The 18,660-nt window shown below is 40.5% G+C and overlaps 2 protein-coding genes across 5 annotated transcripts in view; both read right to left on the reverse strand.

The window, feature by feature from the left end:
* The window catches only part of heca (hdc homolog, cell cycle regulator), a 37,801-nt gene extending 31,646 nt beyond the window's left edge, over window positions 1–6,155 (reverse strand). Inside the window, exons 1-2 of one of the 3 annotated variants that reach the window (XR_006032316.1) lie at window positions 5,769–6,155; window positions 425–1,513 (exon numbers count right to left, since the gene is read on the reverse strand). Coding sequence is in view for 2 of the 3 variants with exons in the window: in XM_042095024.1 (XP_041950958.1) it covers window positions 425–1,513; window positions 5,769–5,925 (1,246 nt within the window). In the remaining variant the exon portion in view is untranslated. The remainder of the gene's footprint in view (window positions 1–424; window positions 1,514–5,768) is intronic. The other 2 variants (XM_042095024.1, XM_042095025.1) reach the window with 2 other exon arrangements.
* Window positions 6,156–8,215: 2,060 nt separating this feature from the next.
* On the reverse strand, window positions 8,216–15,329 carry abracl (ABRA C-terminal like). Of its 2 annotated transcripts, none has more exons than XM_042095050.1 (3): window positions 15,185–15,329; window positions 11,605–11,670; window positions 8,216–8,847 (listed from the first exon to the last, which is right to left on the reverse strand). In XM_042095050.1, exons 2-3 carry the CDS (start codon window positions 11,663–11,665, stop codon window positions 8,669–8,671), a joined length of 240 nt encoding a protein of 79 aa, XP_041950984.1. In that variant the 5' UTR covers window positions 11,666–11,670; window positions 15,185–15,329; the 3' UTR covers window positions 8,216–8,668. The 2 variants fall into 2 exon arrangements, with proteins under 2 accessions (XP_041950984.1, XP_041950985.1); XM_042095051.1 differs by lacking the exon at window positions 15,185–15,329 and adding an exon at window positions 11,925–12,179.
* Window positions 15,330–18,660: the final 3,331 nt, after the last annotated feature.

An 18,660-nucleotide genomic window follows, 5' to 3' on the forward strand; every position in this document is an offset into this window, starting at 1 on the left:
TATACTAGAATTATTTTAGTATCAGTATCAAGATAATTTGGGCAGGTATCATATTGTCACAATATTGCTAATTTGCCTTCAGAGGTGCAGTAAATGAAAATGTTTTTGGCCAGAGTCAGACGAAATGTGCATAAGTATGATTATTTTTAAGGATAATTATTAATTATTAAGGATGATTATTTTTAAAATTTTAAATGTTTGCAGGTGTATGCATGTTTAATCCTGGATGCTTTGGCCTTTGGTTTGACATGCTTGACATAATTTGGCCCTTGGGCCAAACTATTTGGGGACCTCTGTTTAGGAATAAAGTAGACTACACTTGTAAACAACACTTCACTTGAAACCAAAGGTAACAAACAGCATTTATCAGACTGATGCCTGACTTAAAACAACTAGAGAATACAGAAACATCAAGTATTACTACCTTGTAGATGGCATGGGACATCATATTCAATTTCCTTGTGTCTAGAGGGGCTGAGAAAAAGTGTTCCATCAACAAGTGGAAACTGTTCAAAGATGGGCAGTGTACGCTGGCAAAGAGCACAGTTAACCACATTGCGATGGCAAGCAGTGAGGGCAGAAAGGATAAATTTTCTAAGATCTTCTCCTTGTCCAACATAGGCATCATCTTCCACTCGAACATGATAAGTGTTAAGTTTGTGTCGGGGGATGTGAGTAAGCAACTCAGACAGGTCAAGTCTCCGAAGGAACTGTACAGGATTGTCCCCTGGGGCAAGGCGTGGTAGTGGAAGCCCACCTAAATGCTCCATGTGACCACCACGGCCAGATACTCCACCTGCCACAACACTCTTTCTGTGATTCTCCATGTGGATAGCATTCTTCAAGAACTCACCCAAGTGTCGAGAAGTACGAGGTCCCATGATAGTGTTGGGGGACATAAAGGGAAAGCATGAAGGGGGGGACAGACATGATAAATCATTAGGAGACTGGCAACCAAGATTACTAGCAATATTTAGCAAGCTTCCATGGCCCCTCTCCTGAGAGTTCTGCATGTCAACCAACTGCCGATGGTATGGTTCATGATTGGGAATTCGAGGAACCAACTTATTGCTGGTGGGCTGCTTCCATTTTTTGGGGTCCTCTGAGGGTTCGCCACCTGTGGCCCCTCCTGAAGAGTTCATGGACTTCCCCACACTTTTTTCCAACACTAATTTCTTTTTCCGGTCATCCTGCATGCGTCTGACCTGGTACCAGTCTGTGTCTTTTTTCAGATGACCCTGACCACAGCGACAGGAACAGAAACGGAAGGCAAGGTCATAACCCTTCTTAGTCCACATATTCTGCCGGCACTGTTTCTCATTCCAGCTCCGAGCCCGTCCTATACAGTTAAACTGCACTAAGATGCTGCTTTCCCATTCATAAAAGCACTGCAGGTGCATCCAGTTGCTATAGGGGCAGACCTCACTATTGCACAGCACCCTCTGGTAGTCATCTTTATCAAGGTTGATGGGTCTTCCAAAACTGCAGACAAGAGGAGTGGCACAGGGCGCCTCTGAAAATCAAAGAATATAAACTGGTGATTGGTATTGTAAACCCACTCATTTAATGGCATGCTCATTGCTCAGGTATCAATAGCGTGATTTCACTGTCAGGCCAGTGCGATCAACGGCTATCTGTGGGTTTTTCTAGTGTTAACAGCCTGGAGCCTCAAGCCGTGAGAATAAAAAAAAAACATTTGCGTCTCTTTATCATCATAACCATTGTTTATTCAGGGGAAATTGACTCAGCATTAAGCTCTTTTACAACAAAGTTTACAAACAAAGATTCAAACAAAAACAATTATGTGCGGACAGAGAGGAGTCACTCGCCAGCGTACCCGAACCTAGCACAGACAGACAAACAAATTAACAAACAGGCCTAACTGTAAAAAATAAGAAATCCAGATGCTGGACGGTGCAACGTGACTCATCAGCGTATCAGTAACCCAGCACACTTAATTAGGCTATAACAAATAACAATATATATATTTTTTTAAGTTCTGCCCTACAAATGTACCCACAATACCACAGAATTTCAAACACCATGCAATAAAATCTGGATGCCAAGGACATTACGACCTACAGCAGAATATAATGTAATAAGTATTGTTTTTTCAGCTGAGCAAATAGAAATGTCTTTTAAATGGCTTTTATGCCATTACAATTACGTTATGAGGAAATAGAAATAGCAAGGTTTATAATATGGCAAGGACAGCAGCATGGGCTAGCATGATTATTCCTTGTTATAACAGCGTTAATTATCAACCACTCTGAATCAAATGGTAATTATTATGTTATATAATATAATATAATATAATATATAATGTTGGGATTTAATACAGCAGGAGTGTTATGGATCATAACATGTGAAGTCTGCCTGTGTCTAACCAGTCATCATCATCATTCTCATCAAGTTCATAACAAGAGGTAAATTCCCTTTTCTAATACTTTGATTGGAGCCTAAAGGGTCATTCCATGTCAAAGCGTCACAGGCCACCCTCTCAGATTAAATAAGAAAAAAAAAGATTAATCAGTACTCCTATGCCAAATTTATGAATACATCCCAAATATAATATCTGTATCACTAATAGTTTTCAAACTATGGTCCTGTCCTTGCCATTTTAAACATTTTGGAGAGCACGCCTTTGTTTCTAACTTCCAACATTCATGGCTCCTTTGATATGGCATGCACAGCTTTGAAACATTGTGACTAGGACTACCTTTTTACTGTAGAATGACATGAGATCAGATGTATCTGAGGAAGAGCTATTTCCCTCAGGCCATTAGACTCAACATAGACATACCTGCCGTTTTTAATGAAAACCCAGGACGTTAATGTGGTAGTTCTAGCTGCTGTCATTTGCTATCAGTTAGCCTATATAGCCTACATTGTCCCATTTTGAGATCATCTTGTATAATCTATACTTCCTCATCTTACTTGATATATTTAATAATTATTAACTATTATTATTATTATTATTATTATTATTATAGCTGTTTTATTTATATTCTTTTCTCTGATTCTGGGTATGTTATGTACTCTCTGAAAATGGCCTTAATGTTGCAACAAAAAAACAACACCCCTTTTGAGAGCTTTTCATTCAAACAGTATGCTAGATAAAGTGTAAATCACTCAGTCAAATATGGACTATTGACAGGAGTATCACAATAATTTTCTGAAATATGCTCAGTTTTCAATGCCCATTTCCATCCCTGGGTGTCTCCAAACAGGCGTCAATGGGATCCTTTACAGACAGACTGGCAGAGCAAATTCAAATTTGCAAACAGATTCATCTGGGTTCACCCAAGCTAGGTTGAATAGGCTGCACATGTCAAATCTACAGTAGAGAGTGCTGCTGCATTTTTGCATCAAGGATCCACAAAAGTTGTGGAGCACCCACATGCAAACATGCATTATGGTGCATTTTGGTGAGCAGCATAACGATATCAAATATCTCGAGAGTCGTTTGAAGGATCTTCATCAAGCTTGGCATACCTTTTCACGAGCCTGATGATAGTTGCTCAAGGTTGTGGGGTCAAAGGTCAAGATTACATGGGGTCAGGAAACATAATTAGAATAAAGATATTACGAAATACATCTCACAATGAGTAGTTATTCACCATCATTTGTAAATTGGTAATGATGTATAAAAGTGATTAGGCGAGAGGCGAAAGGCAAATATGAAGCATAGCTGAAGACGCACTGACACAAGATGTAAGCAACTCCTCTGCGATGGTAACCCATTGTCAGTCAATAGTGAAAGTAACTAACTGTGTATAACCAGAGACTTTCTAATGTGGAGACACAGCACTCAAAAAATACTCCATAGAAATGCATGGGGCTAGTTTGTCACGCCAATATGGCCGGTGTCTACACATATCCCACCCCTTCCTCAGCAAAACGTTGACATGTGAATACATTGAGCCAATCATATGGTGTGTTGTGAAGACATCGTGCCAATCATGTGTTGTGATCTCGCCGCTGGAGCAAGATTGGTGTCGTGAAGCCTTGCGCACGCGCAGTTCGACCCAAAGACTGTGCCCGATGAGTGCCCATAAAACGTTGGTATGGCTGCCGAGTGGAGGGACTTGCCTAAAAGGACTTTGGTATAACTGTTTTGTCGTTGACTGAACCACTGTGAAGTTAGTGTCACTTTGCCAATGAGTTCAAATAATAGATGAGTGCAAATGCGTGTAGGCTATATACTATGCTAGGTTTTAGTAAAGCGTGGAATATTACGGTCTCACGTGCAGATTCCTTCAAATGCGCCGCTGACTAAGAGAATACCGATGAGCAGTTTAAAATTGCGCTGCGAGCTGTTAAAAGGAATGACAGGTGTCATTCTCATTGGTTCAAATGATGTTATGCCCAAAACACACCTATGACTGAAACCTAGGAACGCCTTGTTGTGCCATCCGTTGCGACATCCCACTAAATTTAAATAAAATATCCGCCAATGACCATGCGCTTTAGACTGTCACGATAGGGCCCATTATCTAAATATTGTATTTTAAGAGTGACCACATGCAACCTTGACCTCTGACCCCACATACATTGAGTACCTTATCAGTTCATCAGGCCCTTGTAGCAGAGACTTTCTAATGAGGAGACACAGCACTCAAAAAATCCTACATAGAAATGCATGGGGCTAGTTTGTAATGCCAATATGGCCGTTGTCTACACATATCCCACCCCTTCCTCAGCAAAACGTCGACATGTGAATACATTGCGCCAATCATATGGTGTGTTGTAAAGACATCGTGCCAATCATGTGTTGTGAACGCACCGCTGGAGCAAGATTTGTGTCGTGAAGCCTTGCGCACGCGCATTTCTGCCGAATAGGATGCCCGATGAGTGCCCAAAAAGCGTTGCAATATGGCCGCCGAGTGGAGGGACTTGCCTAAAAGGACTTTGCTTGTAGTGAAGTATGACAAATTTGATGAAGGTCCTTCAACCAGTTTTGGAGATGTTGGAAAATATCATAATGTAATTTTGGCCTATCAATTTCAATGGGGTTCACTGAAAGCTCTGTGATTTGCAATTTGCAATTCAATAAGACACCGCATTATGCAATTGACAATTCAATATGGAATTTAATAATGCAATTTGAAAATACTTTGTTCAAAGTGTATTTTATGAAATAAACTTTTTCAAAATTCATTTTGAATTTTGAATTGCAAATTGCATTGCCATTTGAATTACTATGCTTCCATAACGATCTCTGAAATAGCCTATTTAGGTTTAAAGAAAGTTGTAGAATAGGCCTACTCTAATTTGTCATAGAATAAATGTTCGTAGGCCTAAGCATGCTCAAAGCCTATTGCGGGGGGGGTGTTCTCCCTGGGCCCAAAAAGTTGAAGAGCTCTACAAAATACTAACGTATTGTTTTAACATTAAGTCAATTTTAATAGATTTTATGTAGGCCTGGGCTAGCCATGTCAGCTGGACTGGGCCTCCTTCTCGGGTCAAGACCTTAACTAAAAAGTGACGTAGGCCTATCTGTATAATTTTGCCATAGGTAGGCTAATCTACAAATTGTTAGCTGCCTCTGAGTTTGCAATTCACGACCGACTACGCAACACAAGCTATCTTATGAAAAGCCTTCCGCTATTGTTTTGTGCTGTAGGCCTAGCTGTTATAAAATGTCTTTGCAAGTCCTGGAATGTACGGGAATTTGTATTCACCATTTTAAACGCATGTTAGGATTATAGGAAGATGAAAGGTTTAAGGTTTAATTATCCAGAGCAGTCAACACACAGGCTACTCACCACCCGTGTTGTTTTGGCATGGTCCTACCGTTGCTCCCGATAACGCTGTTGCACCTCCTTGGGCTCCTCCTGATGCAGTGATTCCATTTTCTTGTTCATCGCCACTGCTGTTTGTGCGTTTATTCCGCTTCCCTTTGTTGCTTTTCTGGTTAGGCATAATGGTGTTGCTATCACAAATGAGCACAGCCTATCAGTCAGTGTTGAGTGACATTTTCGCCGTCGATGGGACAGTCTGACAAGTGCACAGCTTCCACCTGCTTTTCGAGCAATGGTGATGACACACGATCACTGTTTCTCACTGTCACTAGATAGGGCTAGTCCAAATTCAGATAACAAGGTACATTACTTAGAAGGCGTGTCTGCGTTTTGTTTTCATTTTAGCGTTTCCTCTATGGGTGACGTAGGCCGACTCCACCCCTAGCACGTACACGCTTCAACGGCAAGCTTGGTAAGCACAACCTAACTACCATAAAAACTTGAATGTATGAATTAATGCACGTAGCCTAAGTAGACATAAATGCAACCCACAATCACTTATATACTACAAATGAATAAAAAAACAAAAACTCATTATTAAGCCTTCTCATCAGCTAAATAGATCGTGTATCGTCTGTCCAAAATGTTTGAACATTCATCTTCCACTCAGTATTTGTTTAGCCCCCTTTTAGTCTCCCAATGAGCAAGCCTCAGATAATGCATAACCCTGCCTAGTATAGATAGCCTTGACAGAAGACCACTCAAATCTCAAATGAAAAGGCTTCATTAATTTACGACGTCCAGGGGCGTAACCATGAGTGGAATTACATTGACTATTAAACCCTAACCAAATTGTGTCAGAAGTGCTTTCTTGTGAACGAAGGCTTTAAATACAGTTGTGCAGGCTTAGGGATGTGATTGTAAAGGTCAAGAAAGCAGGAATGCAGCACGCAGCCCGGCATCTCCAGACTGACCCTTACCCCCAAAAGAATACTGTAATTTATTATAAGGCTGCTATTTCCAATCAGACACAGTTGTTATTTGAGCAGTGCACTTTTATCGAAAGCGAACATAATTATGTCAATTATATTGCAAGGGCCATGGGAACAATGCAGCACCTAGTCTACATGATTACAATAGCATATTTTGTTGAAAAGACAGCTCTTATTTAAATTTCTTTGCCACTGATTGATGTCTGTAATTAGACCTTGGAACTATTCATAGTGAGTTTACTCCACATTTCCTTTGTGTGCCTATGTGTCCTTTGTGTGCTTTCCATACACAGAAAATAGACCTATAATCCAGGGCTACTAAGTTAAAGGAATATTTATACCCAAGAAAAAACATCCCTGTCTGAGAACAACGTGCAGCTGTAGTTAGGGTGCAGGTTTAGGGTGGCCTGGGACCTCATTGACATAACATTCAACTGCACAGATTTGACATTAGAGCATGTATACACTCAAATCCACACCAAAGATTTAGATTTCAGATTTATAAAAACGATCTTAACAAATTTGGCTGGCAGTAGGCCTACATTAAGCAAATTTGTCTTGATAGTACGCCTTAAATTAACTAGATTATTGATCTTAATATACAATTAACACTTGGTTAGGTAAGCAGTTTTTGCAGTGAGTATACACCATTCAGCATTACTTGCACTCACATTCAGCACTCAGATGTGCAAAATGCCTATGCCATAGGCACTAATGCACCCCCATACCATCCTACACTGCAGAAACTGCTTATCTATCCAAAGCAAGATGATGAAATCCCCATATTCTTCACAATTTCATACTGAGGAGCATTGTTCACAGATTTTCACTGAGTGATGAATGCCACAGCATCTTTACTTATTAGTGGTGCCAGTTAACCTGTTGTGTAATGTTCCTGTTTGTTTAATGAAACATCCAGTTATCTAAACATGGACACAAGTAAGTCCAGTTGTGCATTAGACAAACTTCATGATGCAATTAATTATTGAAGAACTTTTACATGTTGGGATTTTAAAATACTTTCTTTCTATAGACATGGTGGATTTCTGGTTTGTAACCAGCTTCCATAAATACAATTAGATATTATTTGAATAAGTTAAGAACTTTTCCTCTGTCGCACACACGCTATTTGTTTATCCAGCAACGGCTTTGCAAATAACGATGTCCATAGACAAGGTAGAATATATTGCATGATTTTATGAAAGTAAGATGTATTGCGACATCATGCAAGTCAAATTTGTAGTTTCTTATGTCTCATTCCATCGAACTACAGATCCGCTACCCGATCTGGCAAACTTACATAGTGCGGTTATAGCCGATAGAGGGCCGCGAAGCGAATGCAGAAGTGCCGTTCACCCTGTTACGAGTTGATGAACCACGGAAACAATTTTGGAAACATTATTTTACGGGACAAAAAACTCTTTGGTGTTGCTTTAAATTGCCAAAAGTTTGATATTACAACAAAGTTAACGCTTATAGTTTAATTCCATACAGAAACATTTTATTTTTAAAAAAAAATGCTTTAACATGTGTATGAAAGACATAATTTCATTTATGTGGATGTGACTCAAATCTGCCTGATTACTATTCTTTGGATGAACTGTACAATACAATGGTCTGATTTAATATGAAACAAGACATGGAAATCAAAAGATAGACATTCTTGTATTTATAACAAAGAGTGAACCTCTGTTTTGGCATTAGTGGTAATATCAAAAGGATTACCAATGAAATCACTGGTTGAGCATCAAGTCTGCAACTGACATAATTGCACAATACAGTCTTTCCTGTGGCTAAAAATGATTTCTTAAAAAATGTGGACATTTCCATATCAAAATGAGACATCATAGCATTATCAAATGGATTGATAAGGGATACTGAAGGCATTGCTTAAACTCTGTTAAATACAGAGGAAATAGTGTGTTGACAATCCTACAAGAGAATAACATCAACATTGTCATGGACACCTTGAAGAAGCAGTTCTCCTTGATATGTTACTATCTTCTTCCTCTTGGCTGCCCTCAAGGTCCCCACAAGGGCTTCAAACAAGTTGGCACACTTATCATCATTGAAAAGTACTCCAAATGTAACACTGATCTTCCCATCTGCATCTGAAAAAAAGCATATAGTATTCTCCAGATTACCTCTCTAAGGTAGTTAGACTTGAGGTAGTAGTGTGACCTTGTCAATCTGCCAAATGCGGTCTGCTTGACCATCAAAGATTTCCCTACATTTTTTAAAAGAAATGGTCTAGGACAGGGGTGTCCAAACTACGGCCCGCGGGCCAACTGCGGCCCGCCACGCACTTTATTAATCTGGCCCGCAGAGCATTTATTAGTTTATCTTAGATCCGGCACGCCACGCACTTTAATCCGGCCTGCCGAGCATTTAATTAGGTCATCATAGGCCGCTCACTATTTTTTTCCAGTGATGGATAGATAGATAGATAGATAGATAGATACTTTATTGATCCCCAGGGAAAAATTCAACTACGTTGTGAGTAACTTTAGGCTACTGCAAACTGCTTTACACTCTTCTTAGAGAGCGATTATAATGTCAATGTCGAGATACATAGCATTAGGGATGTCCCGATCCGATATCTGGATCGGATCGGCCACCAATATTAGCAAAAAATATGGGATCGGCCTGCACGGGAAAATCCCGATCCGAACTCCCGATCCAGTTTGTTTTCAAAACTCCGGTCCGTGTTTTCCAGCGCACCGATGTAGGTAATCCATTCCAGTTTTTTTCAGCTTTCCCCCCCCAAATCCGGTCATCGTTTTTCAGCACACCTAGCGACCTGTCCAGCATCCCACTTGTCTGTCCCACTAAGAATTTAAAGTTATCGAGCAAACATTTCATGTCACAGTTGAATTAATATAGCCTAATGTTAACCGCGACCGCGAGTGTCCGCAAGACCCTCTTACTATGGGTCTTATGCATGTTGCTGCTGACAGCTTTGCCTGTCTAACGAATGTTATCTCCGCGATTTAAGATTTTTGTGTAATGGGCACAGCACGCACTTTAATTTCCCTATTTTTACAATCGGCTAGCCTAACAAACGCATTTAATTTCAAAAAGCAACCTGGTCAATCGCTAACAACTAAGTGCACCTAGGCCTACAACTCTACACATCCAAAAGGGTAGAAGCTTCCAGTTAACATGACCCTAGCCAGACGAATTTCGCTCCGCCTAGCTCCACTCATCCATCTGGAACCGATCCATTAAAGTGTGGCTTCAGAAGGCTGGGCCTAATCAAAAAATGCTTGCATATGATTGAATAAGCCACTTGTCAGTCATCTATTGACGTGCTACTTCAACCACTCACATCGAAGCCAACCCGTGACGCTAATAACAGTGTGACAGTCGCTTCTACGCTATATCACATCTATGAAACTCCCGCCCTGCGTCCTGATTGGCTGAACCATTTGGGTTGTTATAGCCAATTCAGTGTGTGTGTGGTAATTTGACTATTTTCTACTCAGGTTTTGTGTGTGTTGCTTTTATATATAATTGTTTACAATATTGTTTACACTGATGGCTTTTTTAAGCCTTGGTTTACACTCTTGAGCAGAGCACTGATGCCAATTCAGTTTGTGTGGTTAATTGACTATTTTCTACTCAGCTTTTCTGTGTGTTTTGCTTTTTTTATACAGTTTACAATATTGTTTGCACTGATGGCTTTTTAAGCCTGGGTTTACACTCTTGTTGTTCAAGAGCAGAGCACTGATGCCAATTCAGTTTGTGTGGTTAATTGACTATTTATTATTTTGTGTTTATTTAACCGTTAAACAGGTCAGCTTCTCATTACCAACCACTGTGGATTATTCAAACTCACCTAATTAAGTTGGCTAGTTGTTCTTAAGAGTAAAACCTTTTTCAACATGAGTATAACAACAAAATAAGTACATATCTTTAATCTTTAATACATGCTTGGATCGGCCGGTATTGGTATCGGCCGATGCTAAAAGCTACAATATCGGTATCGGATCGGAAGTGCAAAAAGCTGGATCGGGACATCCCTACATAGCATCTCCTTTGCAGCAGATCTAACTACGTTATGCTAGCCTACTCCATTTAATTGGGAACACATTTGAGCGTGCATGCAAGAGAGGGAGAGAGCACAGCCGGTTCCAGCTGGCTTGTCATTGTTGATAATTGATATCTACTTTTTAAATAAGAAACTTTTAAAAGAAAATCACGATGGGAACAGTAGTTCCCACTACTGACCACTTATAAACTGTGAGAGGGCACGAGCCAGGCACAGCACTAGCCATAGGCTATATTTGAGTGAAGCTGGCAAAAGAGTCACCATTTATAAATGAATTAAACAACATCAAATGAACAGTGTTTAAGAAATTAATTTTCTACAACTAAATTACTTTGTCATTTAAATGATACAAACGAGATTATATATATATATATATATATATATATATATATATATATATATATATATATATATATATATATATATATATATATATATATATATATATATATTTTATCTCCAAACTTTTTGACTCAAGGGCCACATTGGGTTTTGAAAATTGGCTGGCGGGCCACACAACAAAAAATAGTGTGTGTGTGTGTGTGTGTATGTATGTATATATGTCAAAACCCAATGTGGCCCTTGAGTCAAAAAGTTTGGACACCCCTGGTCTAGGAGTTGAGTGCAAAAACTCCAGTGTGGACAAACAAGATTTTTGGGTCTCAAAGAAATGGGAAAGCAACATTCTTGCACTACAGGCCTATATGTTCAACCCTGCATACATAATTTTCAAAAGAGAGATGAGAGTTTCACAAGCTAACGCTTTAATAACATGTCTAGAGAAATGTACTGAAGAAAGTTCATACAAAATTCTTACTCTCAGTGCCAAGGCGCCGAATCTCTTCCACAAGTAATGACACTTCGTGATCCACATTCATTGTCACTGTAAAACAGAAATCATTAATGGAAGAGGAGCCAATTTTGAATCAACCCACCACTGGCAAGTAGAAAAGCAAATTTCCTTTTTTAAAACAGATTACATGACTGTAAAAAAAGTGTTAAAAGGCCTTGCCTGAAGAAAGTTACAGTACGTTTTAAAAACACTGAGGAAGAAAATGTGCAGAAAAGGCTAATTAAGTTGGAACATCTTTATGTTCAATGTTGGCCTGTCATATGTTCTTATCCAGAGCAACTTACAGTGAACTACAGGGATAACTCGGACAACTGCAACGCTTTGCTTTACTTGGAGGCACCTGAGATTGAACTCTCAACATTATGCCGTTTCTGGCCTTGAAAGGCTATTCGGCCACCAAAGAGAGCTATGGCCCACGTTTGGTCCATCTTTTACAGTCCCTGTAGGAAAAAGTACATCCCAAGTAAAAGGAATGTTAGTAAAATGTCATCCTTGATATTAAACTCAAGGAATTCAACTCAGTATTAAACTTGAGACAAGCTTAGGCATTTACATGGTTTCTGTAGGTTTGAACAAGTTAAATGTATGATGTTTAGGACCTTTCTGAGACCATTATGAATTAAATTTAAAGAGACCATTATGAATTAAGTTTAAATTGGAACGTCACCCATTACCAGCAGTCCCGTATTTCCAACCTCTTACGTGTGTGTCACTTAATATTCATTTCTATACAAACCAAGACAGCAGATTCCTAAAGAAACGCAAGGACCCTCACCATAAGTGTATCTAAATTAGCTATGTACCAAAAATGACATTTTACCATGACTCGAAGAGCTGTAAACAATGTTGTAAGGCTGCGTGTACAAATCCGCTTGGAGCTCCAGTGGAATTTTGATTTGCGACGAGAATTCTTGGTCTAACCGTTGATGTGCCATGAGAAAGGTTGGAAATAGGCACCCACCAGCCCAGCACTAAACTCTGAGGGTGGTAAACAACTTAGTTGGTTGGCAATGGGAAATTGCATTGCAACCAACAAAGTTGCTAACTTAGTTATAGTTAGAGGTAGGCTATGCGGGAGAAGTGCAGCAGAGCAAGTGTCACGTGATCACTAGTGGGTCACAACGTTGTCCCACGCAGCCTGTTTATTTTGTGCTGCGAGAGTAGCCTACTTGGAATTTTATGCGGCTACTTCTGTTCAAGTAGCATTGATGAGACAGTCACGTTTTTTCCTACACGGTATTATACGGAGAGAAAACATTAGCCTTTGAGTATTTTAATAGTCAGTTGTAAACAAATAACTATTCTCATGTAACTCTTTTGTAAATGGACTGAAGTTCGCTCTAAATATCTACGTTTATACCGATTATGCTAAACGTTAGCATCTCTATGGGATTTCTCATATACATTAGCCATAAGCTAACGCATTAGTTTCTATTCTGTAACTTGGAATGCTAGCCTACATGATTGCTCTAAAACAAAACATAGAAGGAAATAACTGAGATGTAGGCTACTCTGTTGGTCTGCTCTTAGTTTTACAGTGAATCCTATGTAAAGGTTTGAAAGGAACTTCAGCTTCAGACTTTCTCTTGGGAAACTGTTAGGCCTATTCATCTTCTCTAATGTAGCTGAGACCATGTCATTGCCACACACACAAGTCGGGGCAGAATTGGAAATGTGTCATAGAGTGACAATGCATTGGTTGATTTGGTTAAAAAGTCTAGGTTAGGTTATTGGTTATTATTGTAATGATGCTATTCATAAATAATGAGCTGTAAAGTAACTCAGACTTTAACAAAAACAATTTTTTAAAGGATATCGACTAATTATCGTTATCGTCAAAATCACAAAAAAGAGATATTATTTTTTGTCCATAGAAGTGCAACAAGACGTAGCAGGAAGTAACGAGGAAGGGAACTGAGGCGTTTCCACAACACCGTGTCCAATTTTATACTGCAGCTATGCAAGGCCATTGGCTGTGCATGCCTCGGTCGTTACGCAGAGCTCTGTCCATGCGTAACGACCGCAATCTGGCCCCTCTTTTTTAGTCGTCCACCTGTTTTAAATCGTGTTTCTTACCTTGTAACATCCACATTGTTCTGCCGAACTTATGCTAACCGTTTTGCTAGCTTGTAAACAAATCCAAGTTCTTTATCGTTACCTTTTTCCACAGTTTGAAATGCACAATTTCTCCAGCAGAGGGGGACATATTATCCTGGTCCTACCAGACTCTTGTACATTTTGTACAGTCTGGCCACTTTCCATTGCCAAGCGTTAACTTCCTTGAAGGCAAGTACTCTGTTGAAGATCTGCCCAGAGCCACTCTGGATCTGCCATAACCAATCGCTAACGTTTGGTTGTGATGTATGTCTGGCTCAAACTAGCGCACAACCTCAACGTCATCGTTCTCAGCCACTCCCTCTGTTCGCTAATTGGACATGCAGATTTTTGCAGGAGAAAACCTGTGAATATACCGCAGACCAAGACGATGTACTGAAGGGAAAATTGAGCGGAAGTACGTAGGAGGGCGGAGCCAGGCTAGGGAAATATATCTAATCCTGCCAAGTTTCCCTTTCGAGGTGTACTTGTTTAACTTCGCTAAGCTTTAGGACGGCAACCAGTAGGGGGCGATGAGATTACTTCCCTCCCTATAGACCTCTCCAGAATAAGTCCCGCCTCCTAACTTCTGTATCCATCCAACCTTCGGTCGTCAAATGTCTATGGGAAATAACATGGCGTTTTGAAAGATCGTACCTGTCAAACTCTGTAGGTGACAAAGTAGAAAAAGCTGCTGGGCAGATTGGCCTACACACTTCTGACATCTAGTTTCCACTTGATTTTTTGATTGTCGGTGCCGTTTAAGTACTTAAACTTATGTCTATGGCTCGGGCAGAGTGACAAACATTCAGCTCCCAACTGGGCCAAACATTACAATATATCTCCCTTAAAAATGACTAAAACGTTTTCTGCATTGGAAGTCTGGCATTTAACAGGTTAACATTACAATCAGGTTTCACAGGGTTAATGCAATGACACCATGTGATAGCCTACTGAATGAAACCCAACAAATACGCGGAAGTAGGATACGCTGTTAACTCTATGGCTGTTAAACATCCGAGTTTAGGTTACAGTAGGGATGTAAACTGACGTTTCGAATCAGTGTCAAGATTTCGAAACTTTTGCTACGAAGCATTTTGACAGCAAATTTGTTCAGGAACACATCTACAATTCATGGCTGTGGTGTCGAACGTTTCAGTGTTTCACAAAGCCTTGCTTTGCCCATCCCTAGGGTCGTTCACACCAAGAACGATAACTATAATATACATATATATATATATATATATAGAAAATATGAATGCCCCTTAACAGCAGGGTAATCTATGTACAGGTTGTGAAAACAACAAATAAGCAAAAATGAGTTTGTTTGGCAGACAACACCCTTTTAGGAAGTGTAGCCTACGCGACGTTACTGACGGCAAAGAATAACGCTATTGAATACAGGCTAATCTAAGTGTAGTGACGATAAACTTATACCAAAAAATATTACCTGCGTTGAAAGGTGATAGCCTATGTAGATGTGTCAATTGTGAAAGATGCTGCTATGCTGCCAGCTCAATTTTATGGATTTCAACGTTAGCGGAAGTGCGGCGTTTCTGGATTTCCTGAATGGGCGGTGTTTCGCGTAAAATGCTTTGGGGTAGGCTATGGGAAATAATTGATTGAACCCCATCACAGTTTTTTCAGTATACTTGAGGCTATTTGCATAACATTTTCATGTCATATAGGCCTAAATAAAGTTAAGCTATGTGCAATAAAGTGGAATGACACAGGAAAAAAGTAGGCATACTCTACTGAAATGTCTTAAATAGTCTTGGAAAAGCCCTTTGTTTGTAGCCTAATGTCAGCTTCAAAATTTCCTGTATGACGAAACTAATCAGTTATAGATTTTGGCCCATTCGTCTAGTGTTGCGTGCAGTGAGATTTTCAAATGCATGCTCGGTGCCGCCCCTCGTTGGGCCATTACATTGTTCGTGGCCCTTAATCTTTCTAGATTACCAGGGTCAGGATTTTCCAGGCTGATTTCCTTTCTCTGAATGTTTTCTTTGCTGTATTCTTTGGATCGTTGTCCTGCTGGAAGGTCTATACCCACGTCTCATCCTTCGTGGATGGCATAAGATTCTCCCGGGAAAAATGACTCCATTTCTTCAACTGTTTGAAGTCTGCAGTACCATGAGATGAAAAACAGCCCCACACCATGATGCCTCCACATCCAAACCTCACTGTTAGTATTAGTACAGTGGCTAAGCACCGGAATCGTTCAGAAAGCATGAAACTTGGCACAGTTATACTACTACCCCAGTGATCAAAAATGTAAATGGACCCCAACTCATAGTGGCCCCTAGTGGCCGCCATCTTGAATTCAAATATGGCTACCATTCTTAATAAAATTGTTGATACAACTTCAAAATTAAACAAGATAAAAAAGTCTTTTAAGTTCTAACACTCAATTTTTAGGCTCAAGGAAGCTACTGACATGATTTCCAAACAAACTTGATGTTGGCCATTTTGAAATCCAATATGGCGGATACCAAATGTGAAAATATAGACCATCTCTATTGTTATTCATGATAGAAATATCATTCAAAAACAATTTCAAAGTTTGAACAGTCACATGACAACCTTAATAATATAAGGCATCAAGTATAATCTGGTAAGATTACAATATGGCCACTATGTGTAAGAAAATAAGACAATTATTCTATATTTTGGTTAATTGAAGTAACCTATATCATTAATAAATTCTTATTCTACCTTCTTCTCTTTCTGAGCAAACCTTAACTCTTACTATACACTGCTCAAAAAATTATACACTTTAAAAAATAAAACACATCAGATCTCAATGGGGAAAAAACATCACGCTGGATATCTACATTACATTACATTTGGCTGACGCATTTTCAGCCAAAGCGACTTACAACCTGGTAAACAGTTTAACGCTTTTAAAACAATTCTCTCAACAATTTTAGAACAATTTAAAACTATTTAAAAAGGTAGAGTACAATAGGGAAAAGTGCATTAGTGAGTGCTGTTTTTATATAGTCAAGTCAGGTGGTAAGTTCTAGAATTAGCTAGTTGTAAGTAGTGCTATGAGAGGAGATATTCTCTGAAGAGCTGGGTCTTCAGGAGTTTTTTGAAGATGGAGAGGGATGTCCCTTCTCTAGTAGGAACTGGTAGCGCGTTCTACCAACGAGGAACAACAGATGAAAAAAGTTTGGATTGACCTGAGCGTACCGGTGGCAGAGCTAGACAATGTTTGTCTGAAGAGTGCAACGGTCAGGGGGTAGCATATATGCCTGTACGAGGGCATTCGAGTAGGTGGGAGCAGTAGGTTTAGCTGGGAGGACCAGCAGTTTGGTTTTTGAGAGGTTTAGCTGGAGGTGGTGTGCCTTCATCCATGTAGATCCGTGCCGAGACCAAGGGGTCATCAGGTGGAAAGAACAGATAAAGCTGTGTGTCATCTTTATAGCAGTGGTATGAAAAGCTGTGCGAATGGATAATCTGTCCCAAAGAAGTGGTGTGGATAGCAAAGAGAAGGGGGCCCAGTACTGAGCCCAGGGGGACCCCTATGGTGGGAGGCTAAGGTGCGGACAGCTGTCCAAGCCATGATACGTTAAACGAGCATCCTGTGAGGTAGGATTCAAACTGATATGGACTGGGTAATATGTTAGGAACAAAAGGATTCCACTTTATTTGGGAATGAAAATTATCAATCCACAGAGGACTGAATTCAAAGACCCCCGAAAATCTAAGTGGAAAAAATGACGCGGCAAGCTCGTCCATTTTGCTTGAATATCAGCACAGCAACTCATGATGGTACTCAGTAGTTCATATGGCCCCGACATGCTTGATGGCATCGGGGCATGCTCCTAATGAAACGGCAGATGACATCCTGGGGGATCTGCTTCCAGATGTGGACATGGTCATCACTGAGCTCCCTGAGAGTCGGTGGTGCAACCTGTTGGATGGACCAAAATATAATCTCCCAGCGTGTGTTCAATCGGATTTAAGTCAGGGGAGTGTGGGGGGACAGTCAATGGTATCAATGCCTTCATCCTCCAGGAACTGCCTGCACATTCTCACTACATGTGTCCAGCCATTGCTGTGCACCAGGAGGAACCCAGGGCCCACTGCAACAATACAGGGTCAGACAATGGGTCTGAAGTTTTCATCCTGATGCCTAAGAGCAGTGAGGGTGCAGTTGTCTTGCCCGTAGAGGTGAGTGCGTCCTTCCAAAGATATCCCTCCCCAGACCATCACTGGCCCACCACCAAACCAGTCATGCTGAATGATGTTGCAGGCAGCATTACATTCTCCAAGACATTTTCAGACATCACATGTGCTCAGTGTGAACCTGGTCTCATTTGTGAAAAGCACAGGGCGTCAATGGTGAACCTGCCAATTTTGTATTCTATGGCAAATGCCAATTGAGCTGCACGGTGCTGGGCAGTGAGCATAGGTCCTTCCAGAGGCCATCGGGCCCTCAGGCCACCTTCATGAAGTCTGACAGTGTGGTCAGAGACATTCACACCAGCGGCCTGGAGGAGGTCATTTTGTAGGGCTCTGACAGGGCTGTTTGTTGTTGCACAAAGGAGCAGATACTGGTGCTGCTGCTGGGTTAAGGACCCTCTATCATCCTGCCCAGCTCTCCTAGAGCAACTGTCTCCTGGAATCTCCTACATGCTCTTGAGACTGCGCTGGGAGACACAGCAATCCTTCTGGCAATGGAACGTATTGGTGTGCCATTCTGGAGGAGTTAAACTACCTGTGCAACGTTTGTAGGCTCCAGGTACTAGCTTATGCTGACCCTTGCCAAATGTGAAACTAGAGAAAAATCAGTCAAGGAGGATAAAGATGCATAATTGTATAATTTGCCACCACCTCTAAAACCATTCCTGTTTTTACAGACCTATCTCCCTTCTTCCTTTCTTGTCAAAGTTTTTGGAGAAAGTGGTCTTCAAGCAA

The sequence above is a fragment of the Alosa sapidissima genome, chromosome 6 (assembly GCF_018492685.1).
Source record: "Alosa sapidissima isolate fAloSap1 chromosome 6, fAloSap1.pri, whole genome shotgun sequence".
In the NCBI taxonomy this organism is placed as follows: Eukaryota; Metazoa; Chordata; class Actinopteri; order Clupeiformes; family Clupeidae; genus Alosa; species Alosa sapidissima.